At 43.0% G+C, this 26,719-nt stretch overlaps 1 protein-coding gene across 8 annotated transcripts in view; it reads left to right on the top strand.

Moving 5' to 3' along the window:
• Cacna1e (calcium voltage-gated channel subunit alpha1 E) overlaps window positions 1-13,576 on the top strand; it is a 304,265-nt gene extending 290,689 nt beyond the window's left edge. For 3 of the 8 annotated variants that reach the window (XM_032914636.1, XM_032914632.1, XM_032914633.1), the window contains 7 exons: window positions 477-577; window positions 848-954; window positions 5,153-5,264; window positions 7,905-8,033; window positions 9,049-9,229; window positions 10,647-10,837; window positions 12,864-13,576. In XM_032914636.1, the coding sequence (XP_032770527.1) occupies window positions 477-577; window positions 848-954; window positions 5,153-5,264; window positions 7,905-8,033; window positions 9,049-9,229; window positions 10,647-10,837; window positions 12,864-13,406 (1,364 nt within the window). In that variant the 3' untranslated portion in view covers window positions 13,407-13,576. The remainder of the gene's footprint in view (window positions 1-476; window positions 578-847; window positions 955-5,152; window positions 5,265-7,904; window positions 8,034-9,048; window positions 9,230-10,646; window positions 10,838-12,863) is intronic. The other 5 variants (XM_032914638.1, XM_032914640.1, XM_032914637.1 and 2 more) reach the window with 3 other exon arrangements.
• Window positions 13,577-26,719: the final 13,143 nt, after the last annotated feature.

Raw genomic sequence — 26,719 nt, 5'->3', positions numbered from 1 at the left:
CCACATCTTTTAGAGAAACCAGAATGATCAAGGTGATAAGGGAAGGTCACTCCTTTACCATTAAACAACTAAGTCCCCAACTTCTAAAGTACTTTTAGTCATAATTAATTGAAACTAACTTTATAACTAACTAACCGGTCATTGCTTTTGTGAATGAAATTTCTCTGGGCACATAGCTCTCTTCCTCCACATAAGACTGTTCAGTAAGCCTGTGTGCATTTGGGAAAATGTGTTGTTACTTAGACATGAGTATCTAGGATGGTAGGAGGTGGTTCTTACTACTGTCTTTCTTACCATCCGGTACTGTGAGCACTGCCTTCATTGCATGGGTCCATTCACTTTGCGTCCTTTGAGCTTTAATAAACAGTAGATGCTCGAGTGGCTGAAAGGGAGAACCCGCTTTGGAGAGTAGGCAGGAGAGCTTATGCCCATCTGTGTCCTCCCTGTTTATTCCCATGCTCCACTTGTGCTTCTAGCCTCTGACCTGACTGTGGGCAAGATCTATGCAGCAATGATGATTATGGACTACTATAAACAGAGTAAGGTAAAGAAACAGAGACAGCAGCTGGAAGAACAGGTAAGGGCCATTGAGAGCCCATCGGATGGGTCATGAATAAGCATGGATTTCTAGGGGACAGGTTGCATGTATCCCTACAACATACCCTAAAAAGGTGCTAAGGGGTTTTAGAGTTCAATAGCTCTATAATGAAGTTGGACTAAACTCGGTGAACTAAAAGGTTAAAAGAGTCAAGCAAGGAATCAATCTTCTCTCTTTGACACTCATGTAAGTTGCACCTTTCTCATAGCAATCCCCACAAAGTCATGGGAACTCTTTGTCTCTGCACAGAAAAATGCACCCATGTTCCAGCGCATGGAGCCCTCCTCACTGCCTCAGGAGATCATTTCTAATGCCAAAGCCCTGCCTTATCTCCAGCAGGACCCCGTTTCTGGCCTGTGAGTAAAACCACATGAAGGGTCCACAGGACTCCTGTTTGCATTCTGCCACCATGGCGGCAGGCCCAGGAATCAAACTTGGAGCAAGTTCCTTCCTGAGGCTGACTGTCTCAAAATGGCTCGTCAGCAGGAGTAAGGGAAAAAAAATAGGGCCAGGCATGTGTAACACTGCAACCAGCATCACAGACAGTAGATGCAGCAAAAGACTGGGGAGCAAAAGGTGCTGACTCACGTTATAATACACTAACACCTTAGCTATAGTTTAGTTGTGGAGAATTATCATCTCTCTGGGGTTTACTTGTTCTTTCTCAGTGGATCTAGCAGCCTGGATGCTATGATTGCTGAGCATAAGGGGGAAAGAGAAAGCAACAGTCACTGGATTCTTTGCCCCTGGGGATGACAGTTCTAGCCATACTATTTGCATATCTATATATTTTTTTCAAATAAACAGACAGGGGCTATGAAAGCAGCACCTAAGTTTTTAAATCAGTTAATTCTGATTCTAGAGGTTTTCTACTACATCTTATACTCTCTAATGGCCAAAAGAACCTTATAAACAGAAGCAAACATTCAAACCCTTAATGGCAGAATGGTCTAGTGCTTCTAAGGCTTACCTATTGGTTGACTGTTACAACAACTGATTGAACTCTCATAGCATACCTAGCACATTACATCATTGTTCTTTGGTTGTTACAAGTGGGGAGTGGGAGCCAAAGAAAACGCTCTCCTCTTCTCATTGGAAATGAAGTTTTGTGGTTAGGTTTAAGCAAGTCTTGCTTGTAGAACCAGGAATCATTAGGAAGGACAATTTCACTGATGATCAGGAAAGGGATACCCAGGGTTTGGGAATGAGACTTCCATTGCAACACTACGGGGACGTGTTCATACCATTCATTACTTTCTGACTAAGAGCTCTGTTCTTGCAAATCATTTTCTGCCTTCATAATCTAAGAAATTTCAAAGAGAAGAACAGGCCCAGGGTTATCTTTACATACAATTTGGTATGATCAGACAACAGTATTTGGATGATCTGGGCCTCAGAAAACAAGTAGAAATATATTTTATTGCTCTATGGAGGAGAGAAAAAAGAAGGTATGACTAGAGAAACGAGGTCTCCTCACTGCAAGGCTTTACACTTTTTTCATGAGTCCTTGATCCATTAGTGGGAGATACCCCTTGGCCCTTGCATCTAGATCTCTGTTTTGACTAGAATTCTATATAAGCCAACCCACATCATGGGGTCATCACTCTGGGTTTTCTTCCATATGTTTATAAATTCAAGTTACTCATTGATTTTACCAATAGTTGTTGAGAATAAATTTGGCCTTAGCATTGGCGATATTAGTGATCAGGTCAGAATCCCCAGGGATACAAAGCTGGAGAAGGGAAATTATAAGAGTGATAGATTAAATTTTAGAGGTAAGAAAATGTGATGCCATGGAAATGAAGCCACTTACCTCCTTGGTAAGGGGTATTGAGGTATTCCTCAAGGAGGAAACAGAGACCCAGAGGCAAGTTCCTCAGGAGGTAAACTATGGTAAGCTAAGGCATCTATGAACTACAATCGGAGTAGAACATTCAGGAAAGGTGACTGCTGCCGTGTTTGGAGAGCTACACAGTGACCAGTCCTAAAGGGCATTCTAGGCCATGATAAAGAAGTTAACCTTTTTTGTCTTAAAATAATGGGCCTTTATGTTTCAGAGTGACATGATTAGATTTGTGTTTTGCAAAATTCATTTATGAATTCAATGTAGGTTTACTGGATCAGAGGGGGGAAATTCTAGGGAAATTCTAAATTTAGTAACTTGGTAGCAGTGGTTTGAACAAGCAAGGTAAGCAGAGTATTTAATAGGTAGAATGGATATGATTTAGGAATAGGTTTACTTTGTAGTGTAAGGAAGGGAAGGAATCAAGAAAATCCCTGTGCTTTCTAGTTTAAGCCTTTGGGTGGACAGTGCTACAGGCTGGTTCTTCAGAACTATCTGTGTTTTGAGAGCCATGTACTAATTTAGAGAGTGCTTTGGGGTTACAATGGTAACCATGGGAAACAGAGCTCCCTCACCACACATCCACCAAGTGAGCTTACAACCAGAGAGCTGGGCCTTAAATGGGAAAACTGACAGGGAAAAGAGTTGTGATTTTCAAGTATGACTGTGATAAATTCCAGAAAGAAAAACAATGGCATGAGATGAGGGCATGCAAGAGTTCTGACAGAGATCAAGACTGTTTTCTTAAGGAAATAACTTTTGGTATGAAGACTCCAAAGTATATGGAAAGAGTTTTGTGGGAAGTAGATGTAGCCTAGCTGTTATTATATTCAGCAACCTTAAAACAGTCTATGCATGGAATTCTGGGAACAAAGGACAGGCATGCCAGAGGAGGCTGGTGAGGTAGGAACAAGAGCATGGGAGAGGCCATTTTTAAAGTATGTTGTTACTCTGAGTTCCAATTATTTAGCACCATGTTGTTGTTTCTAAGGGTCCTGTCAATATTTTTTTCTGTTTTTCCAACAAAATGCCTCAGACTAATAGGTTATAAAAAATAGAATTTGTATTTTGGTGATAATGTTGGGTCTTGGGAAGGCCCAAAGCATGGTGCCTGTATGTGGTGAGGGCCCTTTTTGTTTTATCATATTGTGTGAAGAGACAGAATAGCCTTGCTAACACAGATACCTGGGTCTTTTTGTGATGAAGACAGGTAATGTACTATGGGAGCTCTGTGCTCATGGCCTCATCAGTCCTAATTATCTTCCAAATGTTCTACTTTCAAATAACTTCAGTAATGGAATTTCGAACACATGAACTTTTGGGGATACATGAAGCCATAGGAGGTCTTCTCCACTGAGTAAAGAGTTAACTGTTCTCTATAGAACTCATGGGGGCCATATGCTATACTCGAAATGTCCCTTTTGTTCCCTCGATTTTTAGGAGAAGGCACAGGAGTGAATGAATGAATGAATGAATAATGAATGACATCTAGACAGATAATGTCAATATGAATGACTCTCTGGGAGTTGTAAAACTTAGCTAACACTCTCACTGTCAGGGGCCCCAACAGCTGATTCTCTTCTGTCCAAATCTTCTCATTCAATGCTAAAACTAGTATGATTGTGCCTATAGATTGTTTTAAAGTAAGTAGCAATCTTTGTTCACTCCTCTAATTTTCTATCGGATACAGAGTTTTCAGCAGTAGACTGTTAAGAGAAGAGCCTCCCTAGGGAGGACACTGACATTGGAGAGAAGGTGTGTCATCTTATGGCCCACAACTTACAGAGAGTAGAGCTGCATAGCCCTGGTCTCTGCTCTCTTTCCCCAGAGTCATGAAGGCTTGCTTGCATTCTTGCGTAGGTCAAAGAAGACTGCTGCTGCATTGGTAACAGTGAATGGCAACAGAAACTAATGTTTCAGGAAAGGCCATCTGTCCTTTTCTTCTAACCAACACCATGGATAGGATTGTATAGGAACGGCTGAACCAAACTGGCTTGATAGCAATTGACTATTTACTATGCCACTCCCCAAATATTTCACTCAGCAGTGTTTTTCCCTACCTCGTCATTTAAATCTTCTCCCACAAAGCAAGCAACACAGGGTGCTTTGCTTCTCAACCATCACCTCAAAAGTCATCTTCCAGTTCCTAAACCATCCGTGACAGTGGACAGCACAGAGAAACCCTTTAGCAAATGTTCATGGAACTGGCTTGGCTAGAGTTGAGCTTAGCCGTGGATGCTGGCACAGTAAAACCATTTTACTGAGAGTAGAGTTTTTTTTTTAAAGACTATGACTGCTTAATATTTAAACAAGCTGTTCACTGTTTAAACTCTGGCATTTTTCTGCCCAATGAGGAAACTCAACAGAAACAGGTTTACAATCTAGCACTGGTCCTCCATATGGCTGAGTGTGACAAATGATGTCATTTGTCACAGATATGCTGGTCGCCAGCAGAATGATGAATGAAATCCATCAATGCAATTTCCAAATGCAGGTTGAAAACACCAGTTTCTATGTTTTCTTATGCTTTCTTAAACATCTTCTGTTCTAAGACCAGCCACCTGCAAGTCAACAGATTTATAGACCAGCTAAGAGTCCAGGGGGTAGCCCTTGCAAGGAGGAGGTCTTCTATGGGATGGGACTTGCTACTGGAAGTTGTGGCATGACTTTTTCTGTTTCTCATTACCTCTGGATTTGACCTTGCTTTTCAGGAGTGGTCGGAGTGGATACCCTTCAATGAGTCCACTCTCCCCTCAAGAAATATTCCAGTTGGCTTGTATGGACCCAGCAGATGATGGACAATTCCAGGAACAGCAATCTCTGGTGAATGAATGAATACATGACCTCAGAAGTATCTCCTGATCCCTTTCACCCAAATTTTAGCCTCTTCTTACCTAGTTTTTCATGTTCACTGAGAATGTTCCCTCTTAAGGTTTTAAAGTCCCAGAGGGCTCATCTCTCCTGTGGAGACATATTTATTCAGGTTAAGCCCTTTAAATTGACCAGATATTGAAGCAAATATATAAAATCTTGCCTATGATAGAAAACTTTAAGGCAGTCTGATACAATGAGTGGTATCTAGCATAGTGTATGCTATACTACCGAGTGCTGCTCCTGGGAATAAGAGAATGTTTGTAGCATCTTTGAGTGAAGCCTATCTCCTCTAATACTTAGTGGCTACATCTGCAACAATGACTAGCTGCTGTCTGATGGGACATATGGAAGACTCCACCACTTTTGTTATGTGCAGGCTCAGGCAGATTCCTTCTCTTCATTTTTAATTTTACAAGGTCACATACATTCCAAAAAGCCCCTAAAGTCCTTTTCCTGACCCCAAGATAAGTCTTCCATTAGTCCGGATGGTAAATTTTCTGAGAATGAGTCCAGTTCAACCTCCAGTTAAAAGTTTGGGCTTTACTGATTTGTTGATTGCCAAACTAAACAACTTTGCAGTTATTCCTAGTTTTGGAGCCATGAGTTCTGGGTTTCTTCCCAGGCCTAATTGGACTGGATAGAGCAAGACAAAACCTAGTTTTTGCAAATGTCTATACAGCCAGCCAGCCTTAAGTGAACGGAGCCTTATTCCTTGACATTTATTGGTGACCTTTTTCCTCTCTTTTGTCTCATTAACCCTTCTTGCCACTACCATATATCCAAGAACCAGGGTGAATGATGATGATGATGATGATGATGATGATGATGATGATTTGTGTGTGTATGCGTGAATGCACATTTGTATGATAAAGTAGGTTCTCCACATTGAGGAGCAGCTCAACTGGGTAATTCTGTCTTCTGTGGCTTCTGAAACAGAGGATCATGCATAGTTGTATTGGAAAGACAGCAAGGTCAGATATCCCTGGAATACTGAACAACCTGCTCAAGGATGTTCTTGGGAGGGTGGGTAGAGTTTCTGACAACAATTACCCTCTTCCCCTAACTGTTTTAGCACTCACTTAGATCTAGGAACTAAGGATATGGATAATTTGATTCTGAAAATTCTTCTCAGCACTTTATGCCTTGACAACCAAGTTGATAGGTGTGATGGAGAAAAATCTCAATAATGTGTCTTTCCCCCTACTCCCAGATACACTTTATTACCTCATCCTTTCTGTGGGGTTTCCCAGGCTGAGAGGTAGTGCCAGAACTTTTCGGATTTGTGTTCATCTTGTCAGTGCCAGTGTCTGTAATTTAATTCAGGTGTCAGCCATGCCACACACTCACCACTGTCTACTTCTGCCCATCCCTCTGGGTCCCTGCTCCATGTCCTGAGGCGTGGCCATGATTTGTGTATGTGCATATGGAGTGTGTCTCACGCTGCCTGACACCTGTAGCATGTCATTGCCGCATCTGTTTGAAGTTGGAAGTGTGTGCCACGTTATCACATGTACTACAAATGCTGTGGCTTCCTCGAGTGCACATGTCACATGGCCTGGGGAAGGTCCTCTTCCCAGCCACACCAGTAGCCATAAAGGTGATCATCCATCCATCCTAGGTTTCCCTTTCTTTGAGCACTGACCTACTCATGCACTATATTTTAGGGTATAAATAGCTAAGTATAAAACAACATTTTTTTTCCTAGAATAATCTCCAGATGTCAAAGATGTTCTTTGATCTCTGTGTGCTTACATAAGTAGCTTCAATATTTATACAATTATACAAGTTATCTTCATGGTAACTCACATTCTTGAACTAGGAAAATAACAAAGAAGTTTGAGAAGCAACACATTCCTAACTAACCTTGTAACACTTTGTAGAGGCACATTTTAATACAGTAACATCAGGCACATGTATGGCTGGTGAACAGTTGGAATGTGATAAGTCCAAATGACACGGAATAATTACTTTTAAAATGAGGTAATCTACATGTTGATGTGATAATATTTGCATCTATTAAGTTAAATAAAAATATGTAATGGAATTTTTTAATGATCACATATCTAATCATAAAAGTGGTTTTTGCATTAAATTTCTTTTGAACTGAACTAGGTAGTAGATGTCTGACAGATGATTACCTGCTGCTTTAATTATAAACTCTTACCTAATAAACTCCTAACACATTTTCTCTTAGATAATTAGTGACTTTCTTTCAAATCCTGATGAAATGATTCTTCAAAGAATAAACACAGTAATAATACCCATTAGAAGATACATTTCACATATGTAAAGTATCCAATGAGCATAAATGTTTGTTCGATAAAGCTATAAAACCTGAAAAATTGTCTCAAAGATGGCCTTCACCTCTTCAGTCCACTTAGAGGCTTCTAATTGAGATTCCTAGCATCGCACATGTAAAATTATGCAGTGTGTGTGCACACACATACACCTACCTACAAGTAGGGCCTCATAAATATCAGTCCTCCTTCTAAAAGCCATTCTTACAATGGGAGCTGAATCATCCACTGGAGGTGAGAGGCAACCAGATGGAACCAAGTCCCACAAGCTTGGCTGTGTGTTTATTTCCAGGAGCCAGAGGTTAGTGAATTAAAAAGTGTGCAGTCCTCTAACCATGGCATCTACCTTCCTCCGGACACCCAGGAGCATGCGGGATCTGGGAGGGCATCCTCTATGCCACGTCTGACTATGGATCCCCAGGTAAAACTCAAACACCACATACCTTGTGCAGTGGCATTCCAGGCTTTATTAGGTGGGTTATGAAATACCTGAGACTTTCAGGTAAGCCCTGAACTTTCCTCTGCCCCTTAACTACACACAAAATCTAGTTCATGAACCATCTCTGAAAAAAGTTTTCTCTATATTGTGATTTAAATAAATCTTGCCTTCAAATGTCTACTCAGCAAACTAGTATATCTTTTCCTGCACTGGGTTAAGCATTCTCAGGACCCAAGCAACAGGCGTTTTTCTCTATGTATTTTCCCAGCCTTTTCTCTTTCCTTGCCCCCTCGGCACATGAGTTATTTGTACACACCGCTCTATGTCAGGACTGTCTTATCCAGTGCAGGCCACGCCTCATTTGTCTGTTTTCTTAGCTTCTTTGTCTGTCTTACATCAAGTTTTGACAGAGACAAGAAGTTTTTGTGGATCTGTTCTAACACCTGTGGCAATCCAAACTACCAGAGTTTGTGGGGGTAGGGTGCTGGGGGATGGTAATGGCAGGAGGGTGGCTCTTTCTTAGTGGTTAAGTTGCAAGCTTGCCTAGGATAGGAGGCTCTAAGGCAGAGCCTTGTCTGTTAAATTAAAAAAAAAAAGTGTTTCCCTCAGAATGTAGCCTCTTGGACAATTGCTGTCACCTATTTCAAAGTGACTCACTATTTACAGCAGGACCTGACTGAGCATCTGTGGTAGATAGTTCTATGAGACATTTACACAGTGCCTGCCCACATTGCACAGTAAGTGGACTCATCTGGTTTTATTCATGAAAATAAGGAGACAATTCAAGCCACTCTTAGCGACTGTTAGCTTACATAGGACACCTTTCCCTGATTAGCCTCTGTAGTCAAGGTTTTTCCAAGGGGGGTTAAAGGGAGGTGACAATTTCCAGGAGTTATAGCTCATCGTTCCCAAGAGTTTCAGTCCTACATCTGGATCTTCAGACCCTTTCAATAATTAATCCAGACTTTGTATTCCTCTGGGGGTTTTTCCTTTCTAGGTGGTAACAGACCCTAGCTCTATGCGACGTTCATTTTCTACAATTCGGGATAAGCGTTCAAATTCCTCCTGGTTGGAGGAGTTCTCCATGGAACGTAGCAGTGAAAACACCTACAAGTCACGACGTAGAAGTTACCATTCCTCCCTGAGGCTGTCAGCCCACCGTCTGAATTCTGACTCTGGTGAGAGGGTCATTTTTGGCATCTATCTCTTTTTCTTAGCAACTGATGGACCTGGTTTTTGGAAAGATCAGAAATGACTGGAACATGATTTAGATGAAGACCAGAGTTTAAAATGTGAATAAAGGTCTTGCTCAAGTGTGAGGACATGTGTTCAAATCCCTAGAACTTACATAAGACTGGGGGACAACAGTACATATCTATAATCCCAGTGCTCCTCTGACAAGATGGATCCTGCTATTACCATGTATGCAGCTGTTGTCTCTAAAGTGGCACCGCTCAAACTTGGCAGCACATAACGGAGACCAAGTCCTCTGGCCTCCACACACTGTGGCACACCTGTGCTCATTCTGCCTACACACAAACTGAAAGACAAACACTCCTAGTCAAAATGATTGCTCGATCTGAGTATCATCCTGAAACCGACCCAAGCCCCCATATTCGCCACAAATGCCAATGTGATTAATCAAGTTTTTCAAATATCCTTTTACAAAACAAGAGATTCCACAGGAATCAGCACCCTCCCCATAAAGGCATTGAGCTCTGCCACCAACTCCAGTTTTACCCACACTAGGGTTCGCTTAAGGCCTCTCTGTTTTACTGTTTTTGAAGCTGTTAGAAATCACTCATCTCATTCCACTTACTTCACAAGATGCAGAAATCAAACTAGAAAACCAGTGATCTTCCCCATATTGAGAGCCAGGGAGTGCAGCATGAAGAAGAGAATGGAGATCCTTCAAGTTAAACCCCTAGGTTCTCACCCGAACATTACATTAGGTGTGCTAGCATTTCATTCATTGAACCCTCTTAATCCCCTTCCTCGTGTGGGCCTTCTTCTCAAGTCATGCGCAGGACACAGACCATCCCCTAGCCATCTGGAGGAGACACTGTTTACTGCATCTGTATAAATGGAAACAGAGAAAACTGTCTTCTCTCATTGGTACCCATCTTTTAGTGGTACCTTGCAGACTTACTTGTTCAGGAAAAGTGGAATTTTCTACCTTTGCTATCCCATTTCCTTTTTAAGTTGTCTGTTGATCTGCCTGGAGAAGCCAGGGTACTTCAGTCAGTTAAGGAGGCCATGAAATACCAGCTCAATGTGATAGCAGTGTCTGGTGGGGCTCCCTCTTCGCATCGTGTCCTCACAGGGTAGATAACAGGGACAGCGAGCAAACTATCTCTGGGATACTCATTCTATAGTAAGAGCCTCACTGTCCTAAACTGGTCACCTACCAAAGGCTGTACATCCTGTCTCTGTTCCATTGGAGTTTAGGATTCAACACTGAATTCTAAATGAACACAATCAATTCAAGGTTGGCTCAATCCCTGGTTGGGGTAGAATCTGTGGCTTGGAGTTCAGTGTCATCAAGCCAGAATGGGCTGATTATCAATAACCAGTTGTTTTTGTTACCTTTCACAGGTCACAAGTCTGACACTCACCGCTCAGGAGGCAGGGAGAGAGGCCGATCCAAAGAACGAAAGCACCTCCTCTCTCCGGATGTCTCCCGCTGCAATTCTGAGGAGCGAGGAACCCAGGCTGACTGGGAGTCCCCAGAACGTCGCCAGTCCAGGTCACCCAGTGAGGGAAGGTCACAGACGCCCAACAGACAGGTGAACATGGAGAAGTTGAACCTCTAGCAGGTCAGGGAAAGGCGAGTACTGTACTAGGAGGGCCTTCCATTGCCTCGTGTCAGCCTCTGGGAGCTTAGAGCCTGAAGTTCGCAAGAAATAACCACTGAACACAGAGACTTACTATTCTATGCTTGCAGATTCAGAGGTGACAGCAATTGACAAGAAATGAGATGCCCCCCCACCCTCAAGTAAGATAATATCTGGAAGTCAGTCCATGCCTGTCATCAGTATCCAGATATACAAATTCAGCTAGACTTAAGAAATACAGATGTCCCTTCAGCCATAAGGTGTGATTCTCAGTATGAGCTGCAATGATTATCCATCTCTCAAGCCAGAATTTGCAAGTCAGACAACTCCACTTCGCTTACAGATTATGTAGCCATGTCAGGAGAAAGAGCACATATATCACTTCTCCATCTTTTGCTAATTCCCAATCTCTGCCCAAGAAATGTCAGCTGTGTGACAGTGTTCTTTGTGTTGTCCCTCTCTCAGAACCCCAGCTCATCTCAAAGTTCCTAGAGTCTAGGTGGGAGACTCATTTGGTTAGAAATGGTCAGCCAGGAGCAAAAGACTGTTAAAGCAATTCTGAGACATAGCAGTAGAGAAATTTACCCAAGGAATAGTGGTTTCCAAATTGTATTGCAGAACAGAACTGGCCCTGGAGTTTGCTAATCCTTGGGAGTTTGAATAATTCAATGAGACAAAAAGTCAAACCCAGAATTCCACATCTGAAAGGACCCCACCCAGGAGATTCTCACAAGCTCACAAGTTTCACACACCTTGAGAGACCAGTGCTGGAATCCATTTGCCAAGCCAATAGATAAGGGCATCTTGGCTGTAGAAGCCAAGGGCAGCAAGCTATCCCTAACAGAGCAGCAAGAAAATAGGCTTTAAGACACCTTAGATCTCATGGGAGCCTCTAGTTGGAAAACCAGGTGTTGGGGATTAGTTCTAATGCTTTGTCTGAGGGTCCCTGCCGCCTGCAGGCTTTGATTGGTAATATTGCTGTACACAGGGGTTGGGGATTTAGCTCAGTGGTGGCGCTTGCCTAGGACAGCCAAGGCCCTGGGCGGTCCAAAAAAAAAAAAAAAAAAAAAAAAAAAAAAAGTCTTTTAAAAAAAGAATTGCTGTACAGCCAATGGCTGGGCAGGGAAGTGGGGCAGGAATTTTAGATTGTACAAGTCAGGGGTGGAGAGAGAGAAGGAAAGAAGAGAGAATCACCATGACAAGGAAACAGAAAGACGGAACTTAAAGGCCCACCAGCATGTAAGGATCTGGGAAAGTGGCCCTAGGGGCCATTTCCTCTATTGGGTCTGGGGTAGCAGAGATGAAATATAGATTTTTAAAAGATATTACCTCAGGAATACCAGAGGGGAGCTTGCTAGCCACAGGGAGGTTTAGAAGTGCCCAATCATTTGAGCTAGTCAAGGCATATCAAAATTAGTGTGTGTGTGTGTGTGTGTCTGTCTGTCTGTCTGTCTGTCTTGTGTCTCATTCTCCAATCCAAAACTCTTGGGCAAGTGCAGCATCCACTTGACTCCCAATTCATCACTACAGAAGAGAAGGAAAGGAAAATTGCTTTTTGCTTAGAACTCATTTCCCAAAACAGACAGGGATTCAGAGCTTCATTTCAGGGACCTGTTTTGCCTAGAATCTTCAGGTAATCCTCTATGCCCTTATAATACGCAGTTTCCATGTCCTGGCTAGCCACCTGGGTGTTTTATTGTCACAGCAGTAAGTTAGAGCACTTGCCCAGGTCTACCTGAAACTCTGCCCTGCTAAACCTGCATCATTTGTTGAACTTGATTTCCAGAGATCTAGATGGCATGTATTCTCTACTGATTTGATCCCTGAGCCCTTGCAGGGTATGAGTAGTACAGGGGACTACTTCTTAGACTACCCTAGACTTCCAGACTCAAAGAACTTTCTACATAACAACTTAGGATCAACAACAGGGCCCACTGTGCCTAATCTAACCTGTCATGTTTCTCCTGTGGTGATGCAGGGTACTGGTTCACTGAGTGAGAGCTCCATTCCCTCTATCTCCGACACCAGCACCCCAAGACGAAGTCGTCGCCAGCTCCCACCTGTGCCACCAAAGCCTCGGCCCCTCCTCTCCTACAGCTCCCTGATGAGACACACTGGCGGCATCTCTCCACCTCCTGATGGAAGTGAGGGTGGATCCCCACTGGCCTCTCAAGCTCTGGAAAGCAACAGCGCTTGCCTAACCGAGTCTTCCAACTCCTTGCACCCCCAGCAGGGCCAGCACCCTTCCCCACAGCACTACATCTCTGAGCCCTATCTGGCCCTCCATGAAGACTCCCACGCCTCAGACTGTGGCGAGGAGGAGACACTCACCTTTGAGGCAGCCGTAGCTACTAGCTTGGGCCGGTCCAATACCATTGGCTCTGCCCCACCCCTACGGCACAGCTGGCAGATGCCTAATGGGCACTATCGGCGGCGGAGGCGTGGGGGGCCTGGGCCTGGCATGATGTGTGGAGCTGTCAGTGACCTCCTGAGTGACACGGAAGAAGACGATAAGTGCTAGAGGCTGCCATCCCCTCCGATGCATGCTCTTCTCTCACAGGGAGAAAACCAAGACCAAATTGGGAAGCCAGTGCGGCCCGGGGGGGAGGAAGAGGGAGAAGGAAGATGGAGAAAGGACAGGACGCCATGCATCCTCAGAGGAGAGGAAGTAAAAGACAGATGGAAAAACCAGTCAAACCCACCAAATTGCATCATTTCCCTTTGCAAGATGGGCACTGCCATAGTCCTGCCTCTTTGCTGGGGAAAGAAAATACAGGAATGTGGGGGTTTATTCCCATGGGAGAAGGGACATGAAGGTGGCTTGGCTTCCGTTGCCCCTTCCCACTTTTCAATAAGCTGCAACAGGATCTGGCCGACCTGTGTCTAAGCTCATTGCCCTGAGCAGCTGGGAAGACTTCCCAGCACCTTAGTGAGGGAAGAGTTGAAATAGCAGGAGAAGAATCTCCTCACCAGCTCTTGCATTTTGGCTGCCCTTGGGGCAACCGCAGCAGCAGCAGCAGCAGCAGCATCTCATGCATTATCTTGGGGCTTGCTTTCCCCCAAAGAGACACATGCTAAGTCAGGAGCACTAGATGCTATTGGGAGATGGGAGGGAGGAAAAGAAGGGCCAGAGTAGAAGGGCCCAAGGTGCTGTGGCAACAGCAGCAAGGGCTGGTCTGGGTGAGAAAAGCCATAGCCCAGCAGCCTGTACCATGAAGGCAAGAGTCAAAGAGAAAGAACTGGAGGTGCTGGTGGGTACAGTCTAGACTCTGACATTTGTCATTCACACAGTAGGTGCTGTGGTAGATAGGCTAGATAACGAGGTTCTCCAGGGCCCACAAAGGTGCCTGTAGCTCTGGTAAGGGTAATATTAATTCCAATAGCCAGGGCCCCAAACCCAGTAGGGTTCAGCCACAGTGTGGGAACCCCATGCAGTTCTTGGCCTTGGCCCTTTAGGTAGTAGGCAGAGGGAACCCCCAACAGTGGGGGCAAGGTAGAGGAGAAGACCGAAGGGACTCTAGGCAGACTAGCTTTCTGACAAGCATAGGAGGAACTCAGTGTTGGTGACAGGGCTGTGAGCACAGTGGGCTGGAGGCAGGCAGCAGGCCTCTGTCAGACAGCAAGGCTGGTGCTAAGCCAAGCCCAGAATGGCCAAGTATTAGCAACTATATGTTCTCTGCCACTTCTCCAAATGGACAGGGAACACATGTCCCAGAGGGTCACCATGTAATGACTTCTGTAAAGATGAGAGAGTCTGGTAGACTAAAACAGGGAAATGTTCCCTAAGGGCATCAGCCTGGGGATCCCCTGTGAGGAGAAGTCCTTGAGTCCAAAGCAGCTTGGTTTGTGGTTTGGGGAGTCAGTTGATGAGGATGCTTTAAGATAATTAACTATACCTCAGTTTTGACCTGAGCTGCTGATTTTAGTAAAATAGGCTCTGATGTGAGACTCCCACTATCTCTGAATGTTCTCTGGGCCAGGCCTGGGTTTCGTCCCTCCCCAGAGTAAAGGATGGGTAGAAGACAACCTCGGGCCACTAAGTCATTCCTAATCCCCCAAACCAGAAGCATCAAGGGAACTTAGGACCCTTTCTCAATCGCTCCCATCAACAATGCAGTCAAGAGCTCCATTCTGTGGAATGCATCACCCCTTCCTTAAGCTTCTCTCTAGTATCATCAGAGTGGGTGAACAGATGCCTGGGAGCAGGGTATGAGACAGGACTGCCCTCTCTGGCCTCTGCAGGGGACCCTCTCCAGTGAGACTGGAGGCCATCACACTGAAAACTCAGTGGATTAATTCTTTATCTTCTTCTAGCCTGGGCAGAGTCCTTTGGAACTCTTGCATAGGAGCAGCATTTCCTAGAAGGAACTTCTCTTTTCATATGACATTTCCTTTCTATTCTTCTGTCGCACTCTTTCTAACCTTGGGCTGACACGGCGGCAGCAGCTCTGAAAAGCCAAGTTCATCCACATGGCCATAGTCATCTGCCACAGTCCACCTTCTCTTCTGAGTATTGATGGAGCTTCCAGGAACCATGGTCAGCCCCAAACCAAAGTAGTCCCACGACAGGTGACCAGTGAGGCCAACCTAAGGCCTGCTCACTCTCAGTTCCTCCTCTTCCACCTCCATTGCCCTCTCCCTGTGTGCTCAGGGGCAGCTAAGAATACAAGCATGATCCTAAGGGATGTATGTGATTGTTACATAAAACAGATGCTGGGCCTTGTGCTGTCTTTAAGTTTTTCTCTGCTCAGCCTCATTCCATGCCAAAGTGCTGCTATAGGCCTGTTTGTGCACAAAATTGCTTTCCTCTATATTGGACATGCAGCTTTCCTTAGGGGAAGCCTGCGACAGGATGAACATTCTGAGCCAGCAAGCCTGTTGGATGGATGGTTGAGAAAGTCAATTGCAGCGATATGGCATTGCTATCCCAGGAATGGGAGAAATGTGGGCTGGCAGCACAATGAACAGATATGGAATTCATCTGCAAAGGATAGTGTCACTAAGTGCACTAAGTCTGAAATCTTACCACATTCTTGAATTCCCTGAACATGTATACACACACACACACACACACACACACACACACACACACACACACACACACACACACACACACAAACACACACACACAAGCATTGTAAAGTTAGCAAGTACTGTAGCTGTGGTCACTTAACTGACCACATGGTTTATTTTTTGTTTTTAGCACTGGTGAACTTAGAAACATATTTCTTTATTCAACTTACCCTGGGTTTCTTTTGCCTTGGACAACACTTACCCTTCATTAAGACCAGAACATAAAAGAAATTTTGTTAAGTCACAAACACATTATCATAATAATCTCTAGTTTCCTACTGCCTCCTAATAAAGTCGAATGCCGACTTCCTTTCTTGCAGCTGACCAGGGCTTTCCCTCCTAGCTATCAGAGCCTGTGTCTCTCTCTCTCTCTCTCTCTTTAAAAGGAAACTGCTTTCTCCAAGATCATGCTTCTCTTTGCATCTTCCTGTACCACAGCATGAATTCTTTAGTCAGAGATCTCATTACCCTTGCAAAAACATTTGGTCCTCATCAACCTCAAAACAAGAGAGAGAAGAAGAGGGAGCATGAAAAAGAAGAAGCCAGGCAGGGAGGTGGTATGACTGCGCTTGTGTTTGGGCATGCCCTTTCTCTGAAGGCTCCAGACAGCTCATCCTGTCGCTACTTCCCTATCTGTAGGAGGGCACAGCTTCCAAAGGATAGGAGATTCAAGCCAGTGTGCCCTGTGTGTGAGGAAAACACCTGTCCGTGAATGGATGTACCCTCTAGTACCAGGCTTCACATGAGCCATGGTGACAGTTTCCAAGGGGAGGGGGTTAGATCACACTTCCACCTAAGGAATCTATTTTTACTGCAGTCTTCCCTTCTGGTTCCAGCGTGTTCTCCACACCGAGCGCCCATTCGCGTTTCCCTGAAGCAGACTCCAGATGTTCTAAACCTTTTCCTCCCTTTACTCTGAGGCCACACAAAGAATGCCCCATATTCCAGCCTTTAGTCAGCCTCTCCCTTTCCCACCTACATCCATACCGCACCACCACAGATTCTTTGTGTGAACTGGACGGCCCCTTCAGTCTTCCAGCCTAGTCTTTGCTTTGCTGCATGTTAGCACATGCTGAGACGGTTAAATCCAAGTGTGAGGGAACCGCCTCTGTCATGCTGTTGGGGAATGCTTCCTTCTAATGAAGTGTTGTCTGAAGCTCACCAGGTGAGCGTCACAAGACCATTTCAAGTGAACTGTAAAAGAGCGTACCCAGGTCTATGTACCTAATGAAGGGTCGCTACAGAGAAATTAGATCTCTTTGGCGGAGTAGAACCAAATTTTCAAGCAATTTTGATTTTATTTTTAAACCTGAATTTTTGTGTCACATTTCTTTCTGAAGCCTATAATGTCTATTTCGATTTTTGGACAGAGTATCTAGGTAGATAGAGCAGGGAGACGTTGGAAACTTCGTTTCTTAGCTCGGTTATAACATTGAAAAAGTTGCAGTCATATATAAAGGAAACGTGGACAGTGGGAGGGAATCAGATTGTGTCCTGATGTGCAGAGATTTTCTGAGACTTGAAAGCACTTTCGCCACAGTTATCAGTATAATAGGGTCATGTGTCTCATGTTTTGAAACACCTTCCCCCAGGCCTGAGGCTACTGAGGCAAAGCAGCCCATTCCTTGGGAAGGATTTCCTCTCCCACTCAGCCTGTGTGTGTCCTTCCCTCCTGGTCCCCAGAGTGTTGCAGACTCCAAGAGAAACAAGAATACGTTATGAGGCAGACAGAAGAGGGTTGGGGGACCCCATGTAAGTGTCCAGTCACAACATGGTGGATTAACCCCAGACAAGAACCAAGGAATCTGGTTCAGTTCAGATGAGTTGTCTATAAATATCTCCACGTGGAGACTCTTAACAAAAGCTAAACAAAATTAACTTAGGGGTTATGACTCAACTCGTCCATGAATGTGATCAAAGGCAGCCCCATGTTAAGTGCTATCTATACCATAGCCTTTTGCAGTTTTTCCTCTGAACCACCCAGAATATCCTAGCCAGATCTGTTCCAAACATCAACTTTTCCCTTTTCCACTGGCCAAAGATTACTAGAGTGATTTGTCAGCTGTCACAGGCTACACCCATAGGACATAGATGTACTACATGAGGGGAAAAGTCTGGAAAAAATAACTCTATTTGCTTTCTGGCAGCCATATTTTCCTTTCCTTGACTCTTTTTGTTGTTTTGGAATTCCCCCCTTTATTAATTTGGTATCATGTGTATCCCAGAGAAGTCACATGACACAAGAACAAATTCACAAATTGGTTCAACCTATCCCAAGGACCTAGAAAGCATCCCTGAACAGAGTTCAAGTTCAAGCTCATTTAATGAGGGCTCTCAGCAAAGTCTAATAGGACTTCTGGTAAGGTCTGGGCCATTGCTTCTATTTTTAATAGGTTTCTTTCTGCCCACACACTCCCATCATGCTATGTATTGGAAGGTTAGTGTCCGAACCTTCCAGATGCAAAAAGAGACTTTATAATAAGCCATGCTACTACTATGTAAATACATTCTTGGGTTTAGAGTTCTTGTTTATGGAGTTTTGAAGGAGTTGGATAGATAAAGTAAAAGTATTGAGATTAATGTTTATTTTTATCTGTTTGGTAGTTTTTGTTTGATTGATTATCTAAGTATTTTGGAACAGGTCCACTCTAGAACAGCAAAGAAGTATAGATCTGTGCTGTATAGTGTTCTAAACTTGCTTTTTTCCCTAAGATTAATTTCTATCAAATTAGTGCTATGATAATTGAGTCAAAAACCTGAAGTTACTGTATCCGCCTTTCTCCGTACCCAGCCCCACCCTCTGTCTTGTTAAGTGGCCTTGGACCCTTGTCTCCCTATATTCTGCCTCTCCCTCTTTTCAAAGATCTGAAAATATAACATAGATATATGAAAAAAAAAGAAAAACTGCCTTCCCCACCGAATCAGTCAAAATCAAGGAAATTATAAGGTACAGAATTATTTCAGAGCATCTTTACCCAATACATAATACAAAATGCATTCCTCGGTAAGAAGATAAGTTTAAACAATATAACAATCTGACAAATGAACATCACAGGAAGCTAAATATAATAAGTTCCATCTAGGCTTCACAACTCATCTGTGCCTTCAGCAAGGATATTGCATATATTTCCTTTCCCTTGTTAGGGAAATTGAAATTCTGATGCTTGACTAGTTGGTGTGCATGTGGAGAGCTTGTGAGTTAATAGTTATAAAGCACTGGTCTCCACGAGTCAAGCTGGAAAACCTCCCACTCATTATATACCACCCAGGACTTGGGAAATTCTTGGCATTTCCTCTAAGCATTTAATCTTTTTAAGGAACCCTCCATCTTAATGGACTGAGGCTAAGTTTGCTTTACTCCTGCCTTCTATTTCTCGTATTCTCACTTAGTACTTTTTTTCCTTTCTTTAATCCACGGTATTTTCACTAATCAGAAAAGATGAGTTTTCCTCCAACAAACTTCCTACCATCATCTTCTCTTTGTAGACACTTAAGTCAGAGAGCGAATAACCAGAAACTAACAAAGACCATTACCTAAGCATCTTCCCCAGCCTGGGTTGGAAATATGAGTAAATTTTATCTTTTTTCTTCCTCTAAGTTTCTCAGAGATGAGAATAGGTTGCTCTCTATATTCTGAAAGGAGATATTTGAACTTGGGCCACATAGTTCCACTACTTCCTCTTTGGTTCTCTCAGACGATGTCCCCCAAACTAAAAAGGAAGCCATCACCCTCATCTGCCACTTCTGACTTGGACCTAATTTGATGACCTAGTTGTTTTCTTTGCATTATTCTTGTGTCTTATAGGTGATGATCTATATTGCCCAAGAGCCAATACTTAAAGCAAGTCTATCAAGGATATTTATGAGATGAACAAGGAAAACATTTAAATGTGTCAAAGTGCCATTAATCAATTTTTAAAATAATGGTAATGTGAAATGAGGGCTAAATAGTGTAATCTAACTGCCAATTAAAGTACACAGTAGTTCTGGTCTTAGTTACCTTTGATATGAAGTTATAGGCCATTAAGCATATCCCCATGGGTTTAGCAAAACATAGGCATAGTGTTTTAATGGCTACAATAGGGGCGTACATTTAGATTGCAGGTTGAACCTTAGTCAGTGTTTTTCTATCCTGGTGTTTTGTGAACAATCCGAAATTTCTACAAAGCCACCCTAAGTGCTGCAATTGCAGAGGAACTTCCCTCTTGGTGGTGTTAGAAAGCAGTTCAAGGCCACTCACACCGAGTCCAAGATTTAGAATTCACCCAGAAAAACCACCAGTGGAGAAACACTTAATGTGCCAAGCATGTTTAACACTCCATACCCGGGATGAGTACAGAGAAAGAGAGAAACACTATTGAACTAAGACAAAGTTGACATGGAAGATTTAAAAAAAAAAAAAAAGTCCCAGAAGAGGACAGGCTTAAAGATGTTTGACTTTGTATCCTACTTCTTACTTAGATTTGGGGTAAAAGCTTTAGCATGATATTGGATGCAGAGGGGTTACTTTTGATAAACTGACTTGAATCTCCAAAAGATTAATGGGTTAATGAACATCCTTTCCAGACCCAACAGATAGAGAAGAAAACAGCAGCCCAAAGACAATCGATGACTTCAGAAACTCATATAGTAAGCCAATATTGGAGAGGGCACAGTACCCTTCTTAGTGGCCTATGTGCCATAGGAGGGGGAAAGAGCCTGTGAAGGGGACAGGAGGTGTTTTGTCGGGAATAGATTTCAAATGGCAAGGTGCACTGGTACTAACCTCCAAGGCCAACATTGTGGGAAGGTGATGACAGATATCTAGGTCATCCCCTCTGTCCCTTGGGACCCAAGGAAAGGCCTTGATTTGGTCTTAGAAGATGAACAGGTAGGATTGGATCAAGAGGGAAATTGGGTGCTCTGCCTCAGGTTGTCAAAAATGCTGCCACCCACATTATCAAACATGTGAGTCAAGCCCATGAGACGCCCCCTTAAGGGCAGCATCCACTGGGGTGCACCAGCCTGACACTCCTGCAGTAGCGGTGGTTGAATGGCAGCCAATGCTGGCCCACCCTGAGTATCGGTGCATCTCGCCTAACACTGGAGTTCAGCAGTGCATGTTGGTCAGGTGGATATCCTGTAGTATAAATGCTCGTTTGGATCCAAAAGGAAAACCATTAAAAATAAAAGAAAGATGAACAACTTTATTGTGGGGGGGGGGCGGGTCAAGAAAAGTAAATAAAACCTTGTTGTAAAGAATCAATTGGCCTGATTCCCCTCACTTCTCTTGTCTTTGTTCCTGCTGAATGAAGTAGTTATGGGACGGAAGCCTGGCCAGGCCTTGATAGGAAGGACAGTAGCAGGCTCAGTAATCATGGCAAGTCTGGGTCTGTTTAGCCCAGTTGTAAGTACTTCTAGATATTCTTAAAGTTCTCAGGATAAGATGATCTTCAAAGGTTTTCCTTCTATTAAAAATGATCCTTCCCTTGGAAGAAAAGAAATGAATTGCCCTATAAACCGATTCCTCAAAAAAATAAAAAAGTAAAAATAAAACAAAACAAACAAGCAAATCCAAGTTTCTAGCCAGGTGAATTATAGTCTACGAGGGGAAGAGATTAGGAGCAGATAGCCAGTACATGGAGCTGGGAGTTCTGCCATTAAGAAACTCTAAGGAGCTTCCATTCTGAAGGAGGAAGATGACTGAAGAACTCCTCCTGCCTTGCTGCCAGCCTCAGGAGAAAGCCAATTCCTCCTCAAGGCCTGAGGAGATACTCTCATCTCTTTTAGTCTACATGGCCTTTTACCCAGGTGCAGCAGTTTTCTGAATGAATGGAAGAAAAGCCACGTCGTGCATCCATAAGTCCCTTTGACTCATTTCAGACAATGCCATCTGTCTCCTCCCCTGGGGTAGCATCTGTTTTTCCAACTCTATATTATTTAAGTTGCAATACTTCTATTTAATGGTTAGATAGAAATCAGCATTTTGGTTAAAGATTTTCTTTTAAGTCTTAAGATACAAGATTTCATTAAGGCAAGACTTTTTGCTTCTGATTGAACCTTTCAAAACTGTGGTATGCAGCCATTCATCCAAGTTTTGGAGGCTGGATGGAAAGTCTCTACATTCATAAACAACTTTTTTAGTTTTTTAATCCTATTGTTCTAGTGATTCAACCATGGTTTGAACTGGAAACAAATTTGTCAACCTGTTACATCATGGTATGGCATGACACAATATTTTCTTCAACAACAGTAGATTTATGAGGAAGTTACAAGAATTAGTTGTGGGTTTTTTATTTTTCCAAATTTATTCTAATCTTGAACTGAAGTCCATATCATTTCACAGGCTAATGATACTATGAAATACATACAAAGAAAAATGGATGCTATTCTAAATTTGTCTTTAGATTCTACACCATAATCTGAGTTTCTAAGTGGTTACATTTAGACAGTCTGCCCTAACCTCATACACTGCTTCTGGAATATCACATCCTGATACATACATCTTTTGCTATAGACCTAGGGTAATTCCCAAACCAAAGATGCGTAAATATTTAAGGATCTAAATGTGGTGTGGCATACCTCTGGTCCCAATATCCAGGTTGCAGTAGGGAGACCCAGAATTTGTGACTAACATGAGCTATACAGTGAGATCATAACTCTAAAAACAAATCAACTGAAGCAAAACATAATCACAAAATATTGAGAGAAGTCACATGTGACTATGGCTTTAGAACACCTTAAACATGAGAAGCAACAAAGGAAGAGGAAAAGGATGGAGATGATGAGTGATGAGTGCTGGTACCTAGAGAGCCCACAGAGGGTCAACCTAGGCACTGCCATTCATTTACTGTGTGTCCTGGAGCAGGTCTGCATCCTTAAAAGAAAACAATAACTGTAACTACCTCAAAGACTTGCTGTTCTGAGTAAGTTATTACGTATCAGCCAGATACCTCCCTCGTTTTGATAATCCCTCCCTTCCTCATCACCACGCAGAGGTACATTACTCACACCCACCATCCCTGTGAGCTGAGCCTCTCAGGACCATATGCTAGCCAGTAGAGGGTGCTGGGTAGTATCTCTTTTCAGTTAATGAAACAAATGCAGAGGACAGTTTGAACCTCTATGGAAAGGCGACTAAAGGAGCTTTTAAAAGCAAGCACATCATAATTATATAACTATTTTTAAATACTCCCTCCATTTTGTCTTAGAAAGAAGCCCTAATTTGCGTATTCTCCACTTCTGATTTCCATATTCATTTAATAACAAAATGGGAGAAACATTAGTGGGAGATAGTAATTGCAGAAGTAGCAATAAAGTTAATGGCAACATTAAAAACACTGTACATATAAACAGCAATATTCAAGGCAATTTAAAATGTCAAGCAATATACAACTTAATGACATGTGTGAATAAACTATAAATTCAGGGTCAATAGTGTGACTTTTTTTGTTCCATAAAAAAACAAGAAAGAAAAGGAGAGGAATGCATGGTTATATACCTACAGTCCTAGCACCAGGGGTGCTGGGGCAGGAATATCAAAAGTTTGAGGTTAGCCTGGACTAATTTGAGGCCAGTATAGGATACACAGCAAGATCCCATCTCAGCCTTCCATTCCATTCCCTTCCCACCTGTTATCCCCACTCCTGATCCACCAAAAAGAATAGAAAATAAATGAATCCACTAAAACAATCATCCTTAGGTGGACCATAAAAATTACTATAAGCCAGCAATTTAGGAAATAAGTTGATTGCTCACCCTTTATAGGTGATTGCCAAAGGATTCCACAGGTAAAACAATGTAAGCCCATCCAGGGAGAGGCCTCCAATGCCTTAGTACATTGGTTCCTGCCCTCTGTCCACTCTACATTTAAAACCATCTCTATGTATAAAATTAACATAGCTGTAGTCTTCATTGTAGCCTATAGGAACAATAAACCTCAGAATACTTAAGCAAGAAAGAGGCTAGATATCAACTGTGGCCTGGACTATTTACCTTTGCCTAAAGGGCATGAGATTAGAACAACTGTTTCCTGGGAAACAATGACATCTCTTTTTGAGGCAGTCTTAGAGACTCCAGTAATACCACGTAAAAGAGAAAGGCCTGAGAAGGGCCTTCTGCTAATGTGCCCAGGCGAAGAACAAGTCTTGCACTGAAGAAGGGAACTCAACATCTAATTTGTTCACATCTTTCAGCCTCACACTGATGCCTGCTTACAAGTCCTGCTAGCTGGCACAGGAGAAAAAAATGAAAGCCAGCCATCCCATAGACCCACTTGCATCAGAAGAACTCAGTGGAAGATTTGTGATCAAATAAAAAGAAAAAAAATCCAGCTTGATTTCTTGACATAATAGAAACACAGGTTTGATTGCTGTGTCCCCAAATCAGATGCCTTGATGCTAATAAGCAAACAGTGTAGGTAGCTGTAATGGGGCAGGGAAGAGAAAAGGGCTCATCATATCAATGTGGCTAGCAAGGATGCTGATGTATGGTAGTAGGTAAACTTCTGCTACGCATTTTATAATGAGCCAGCTATGTGATCCTGCCTCCAATTTGTGATTTTCACAAATGCACAGTGCAAATAAAAAGACCAAACTTGAACTGTTTTCTTGAGGACTAGAAACCATGCACACCAAGTATCTAACTAGCACATTGCCATGCATATTATAAACATTCAATAAAACATAGGGGCTGCCATCCCAAGTCCATCTACTCCATCATCAAGTAGCATTTATTAACCACCTACTAGTTCCTCATGCTGGGATTTCAATAATGAACAAGCCAGGTGAAGTAGGATTCTCTCAGTTATCAGCCCATGGAAAACTTCATAAGAACACTAGGATATGATGGAAGCCCCTAGGAGTGACTCAGGGGATTGGAAATGGCCTTGTGGAAGGTGAGGGGATGGCAGTGGGTAAGAACACTTGTTGTGCAAGCCTGAGTATCTAATCCGAGTCCCTGGATCCCATGTAAGATGGAAGGAGAGTTGTCCTCTGACTTCTGTATATACGCCTGCCCTCTTATTCATAAAATGATAATAAAGTTTGACTTTTGTTTTGTTTGTTTTGTTTTAAGAAAGGGCTTTTTGGGAGAACTAGTATTCGAAAAGAGGTGTTAAAGAAAAAAAATGACAGGCTTGCCAAGGGTGAGATTGGGGAATGAAATGAACAGAGGGAAAGGTACAGGAGGAAGTAGCTTGTGCTCCTTTAATGGAAGAGCTGGATTTGGGGTTTGTTTTGGTTATTTTGAGGTGCAGGAGGGCAGGTGCTAGAGATCAAATCCAGGGTTTTGCATATTTTTAGGCAAGTACTGGACCACTGAGCCTCATCCTCCAGGTCAATAGTGTTTTAGAGTGAAGTTGAACTTGCTATGTGGTCCAAAATTCCAATCCTCCTGCTTCCGCTATATTTCAAATACCCAATTGTGTTTAGAATAAATAGATCTCCTAAACAATTTCAAGAAGAATATCTTAGACACAAAGCAAAACACACTTCAAATACCATCTCTGAACAAGATGCTACATTAACTTGGTTTGGCAAACACTGCTTGAAGCCTTGTATCCTATTTGAGGTACTGTAAGGCTCAAAGTGAGTCTTAACTACCAGGAGACCCCCCCCCAAGTGAGACATGAGAGTGTAGTTTGATGCAAACGCAAGAGGTTTATTTTCTGGCGCATTGGGGTTGACCTTTAATCAGCCCCTCATGGTGACTAGAAGGCAACCCTGGATGGCTGTAACAAGCAGTTTTTATACTTTTTAGGGGTACAGGTTACATCAGCAAGGTTATAGTTTAAACTTATTGGCTAAGCATATTGACCTTTGAATCTATTGGCTAGCAAGCATATGACATGCATTTGAACTCTATCTGGGACCAGAGGTCAGGTGACTATCAGTACATTCTGCAGTTTTTCAAGAATGTCCCTGCTCCTCCTGAGAACTGTGGGTGGGAGGAGACTGGAACTTGGCATGAGAAGCTGGTACTTGGCCTAATCTTGACCTGAGGCAGTGGGTGTAAAGCTGACGAAAGCCCTTAGGGTCCTTCACAGGAACTCTATAACCTACCTACTTTCTACCAGACCAAGCCTCTCAATAGCTCTTACACTTCAGTAAGAACTTGGGTCCTACAGTACAAAGTACCTTTGCTTGAGAATCTTTAAGACTCACATGCTTCTGCCCTTCCGTACAGGATCACCTTTTGATTTCCTGGGCATATGAGAGCTGGCTTATCTTTCTCAGTCACTTTTATTTTGCATACTGTGGGCCATGCAATAACATCAGACACAAGACTTCATTCATGAAAAGTCTCATGAAGTTTAAAGAATGTCTGGCTTCTTAACATGAATTCAAAGCCATGCCATTAGCATAGACCTATATGCTTCATTAGGGTTTGATTAAGCCTCCCTCAGGAGGAACGCAGGGAAAGGTGAGTTAGCAAGGACCCTAGGCACAGGGTGGCCAATTTCCTTGTTTTTAATATACCTCATCATTCTACATTTGCATGCTGAATACAGCTCTGAGGGACAACAATATCTGCTTCCAGGCTCTAAGCTGGAAGATGGGAACTTTAACCTTGGGCAATAACTAGACATTTGAATGTCAGCTGCTGTGAAGCTTGGGAGACCTAGAAGAGATTCTTGGGCAATTGGTCATCAGCACAAACTTTCTTGAGAAAGGAGAATCAAAGGAAGGTGGGGGAAGAAAAGAAGAGGAACAAATGACAAGTTTGCCATCACCAAGCATCACAAATTGTTGCTAAGCACAAAAGAAAGGCGTTTTCTTTTTT

Source organism: Rattus rattus, chromosome 10 (assembly GCF_011064425.1).
Source record: "Rattus rattus isolate New Zealand chromosome 10, Rrattus_CSIRO_v1, whole genome shotgun sequence".
Lineage (NCBI taxonomy): Eukaryota > Metazoa > Chordata > Mammalia > Rodentia > Muridae > Rattus > Rattus rattus.
The sequence above is the reverse complement of the archived record's forward strand: the minus strand, read 5'-3'. Positions and strand labels throughout refer to the sequence as shown.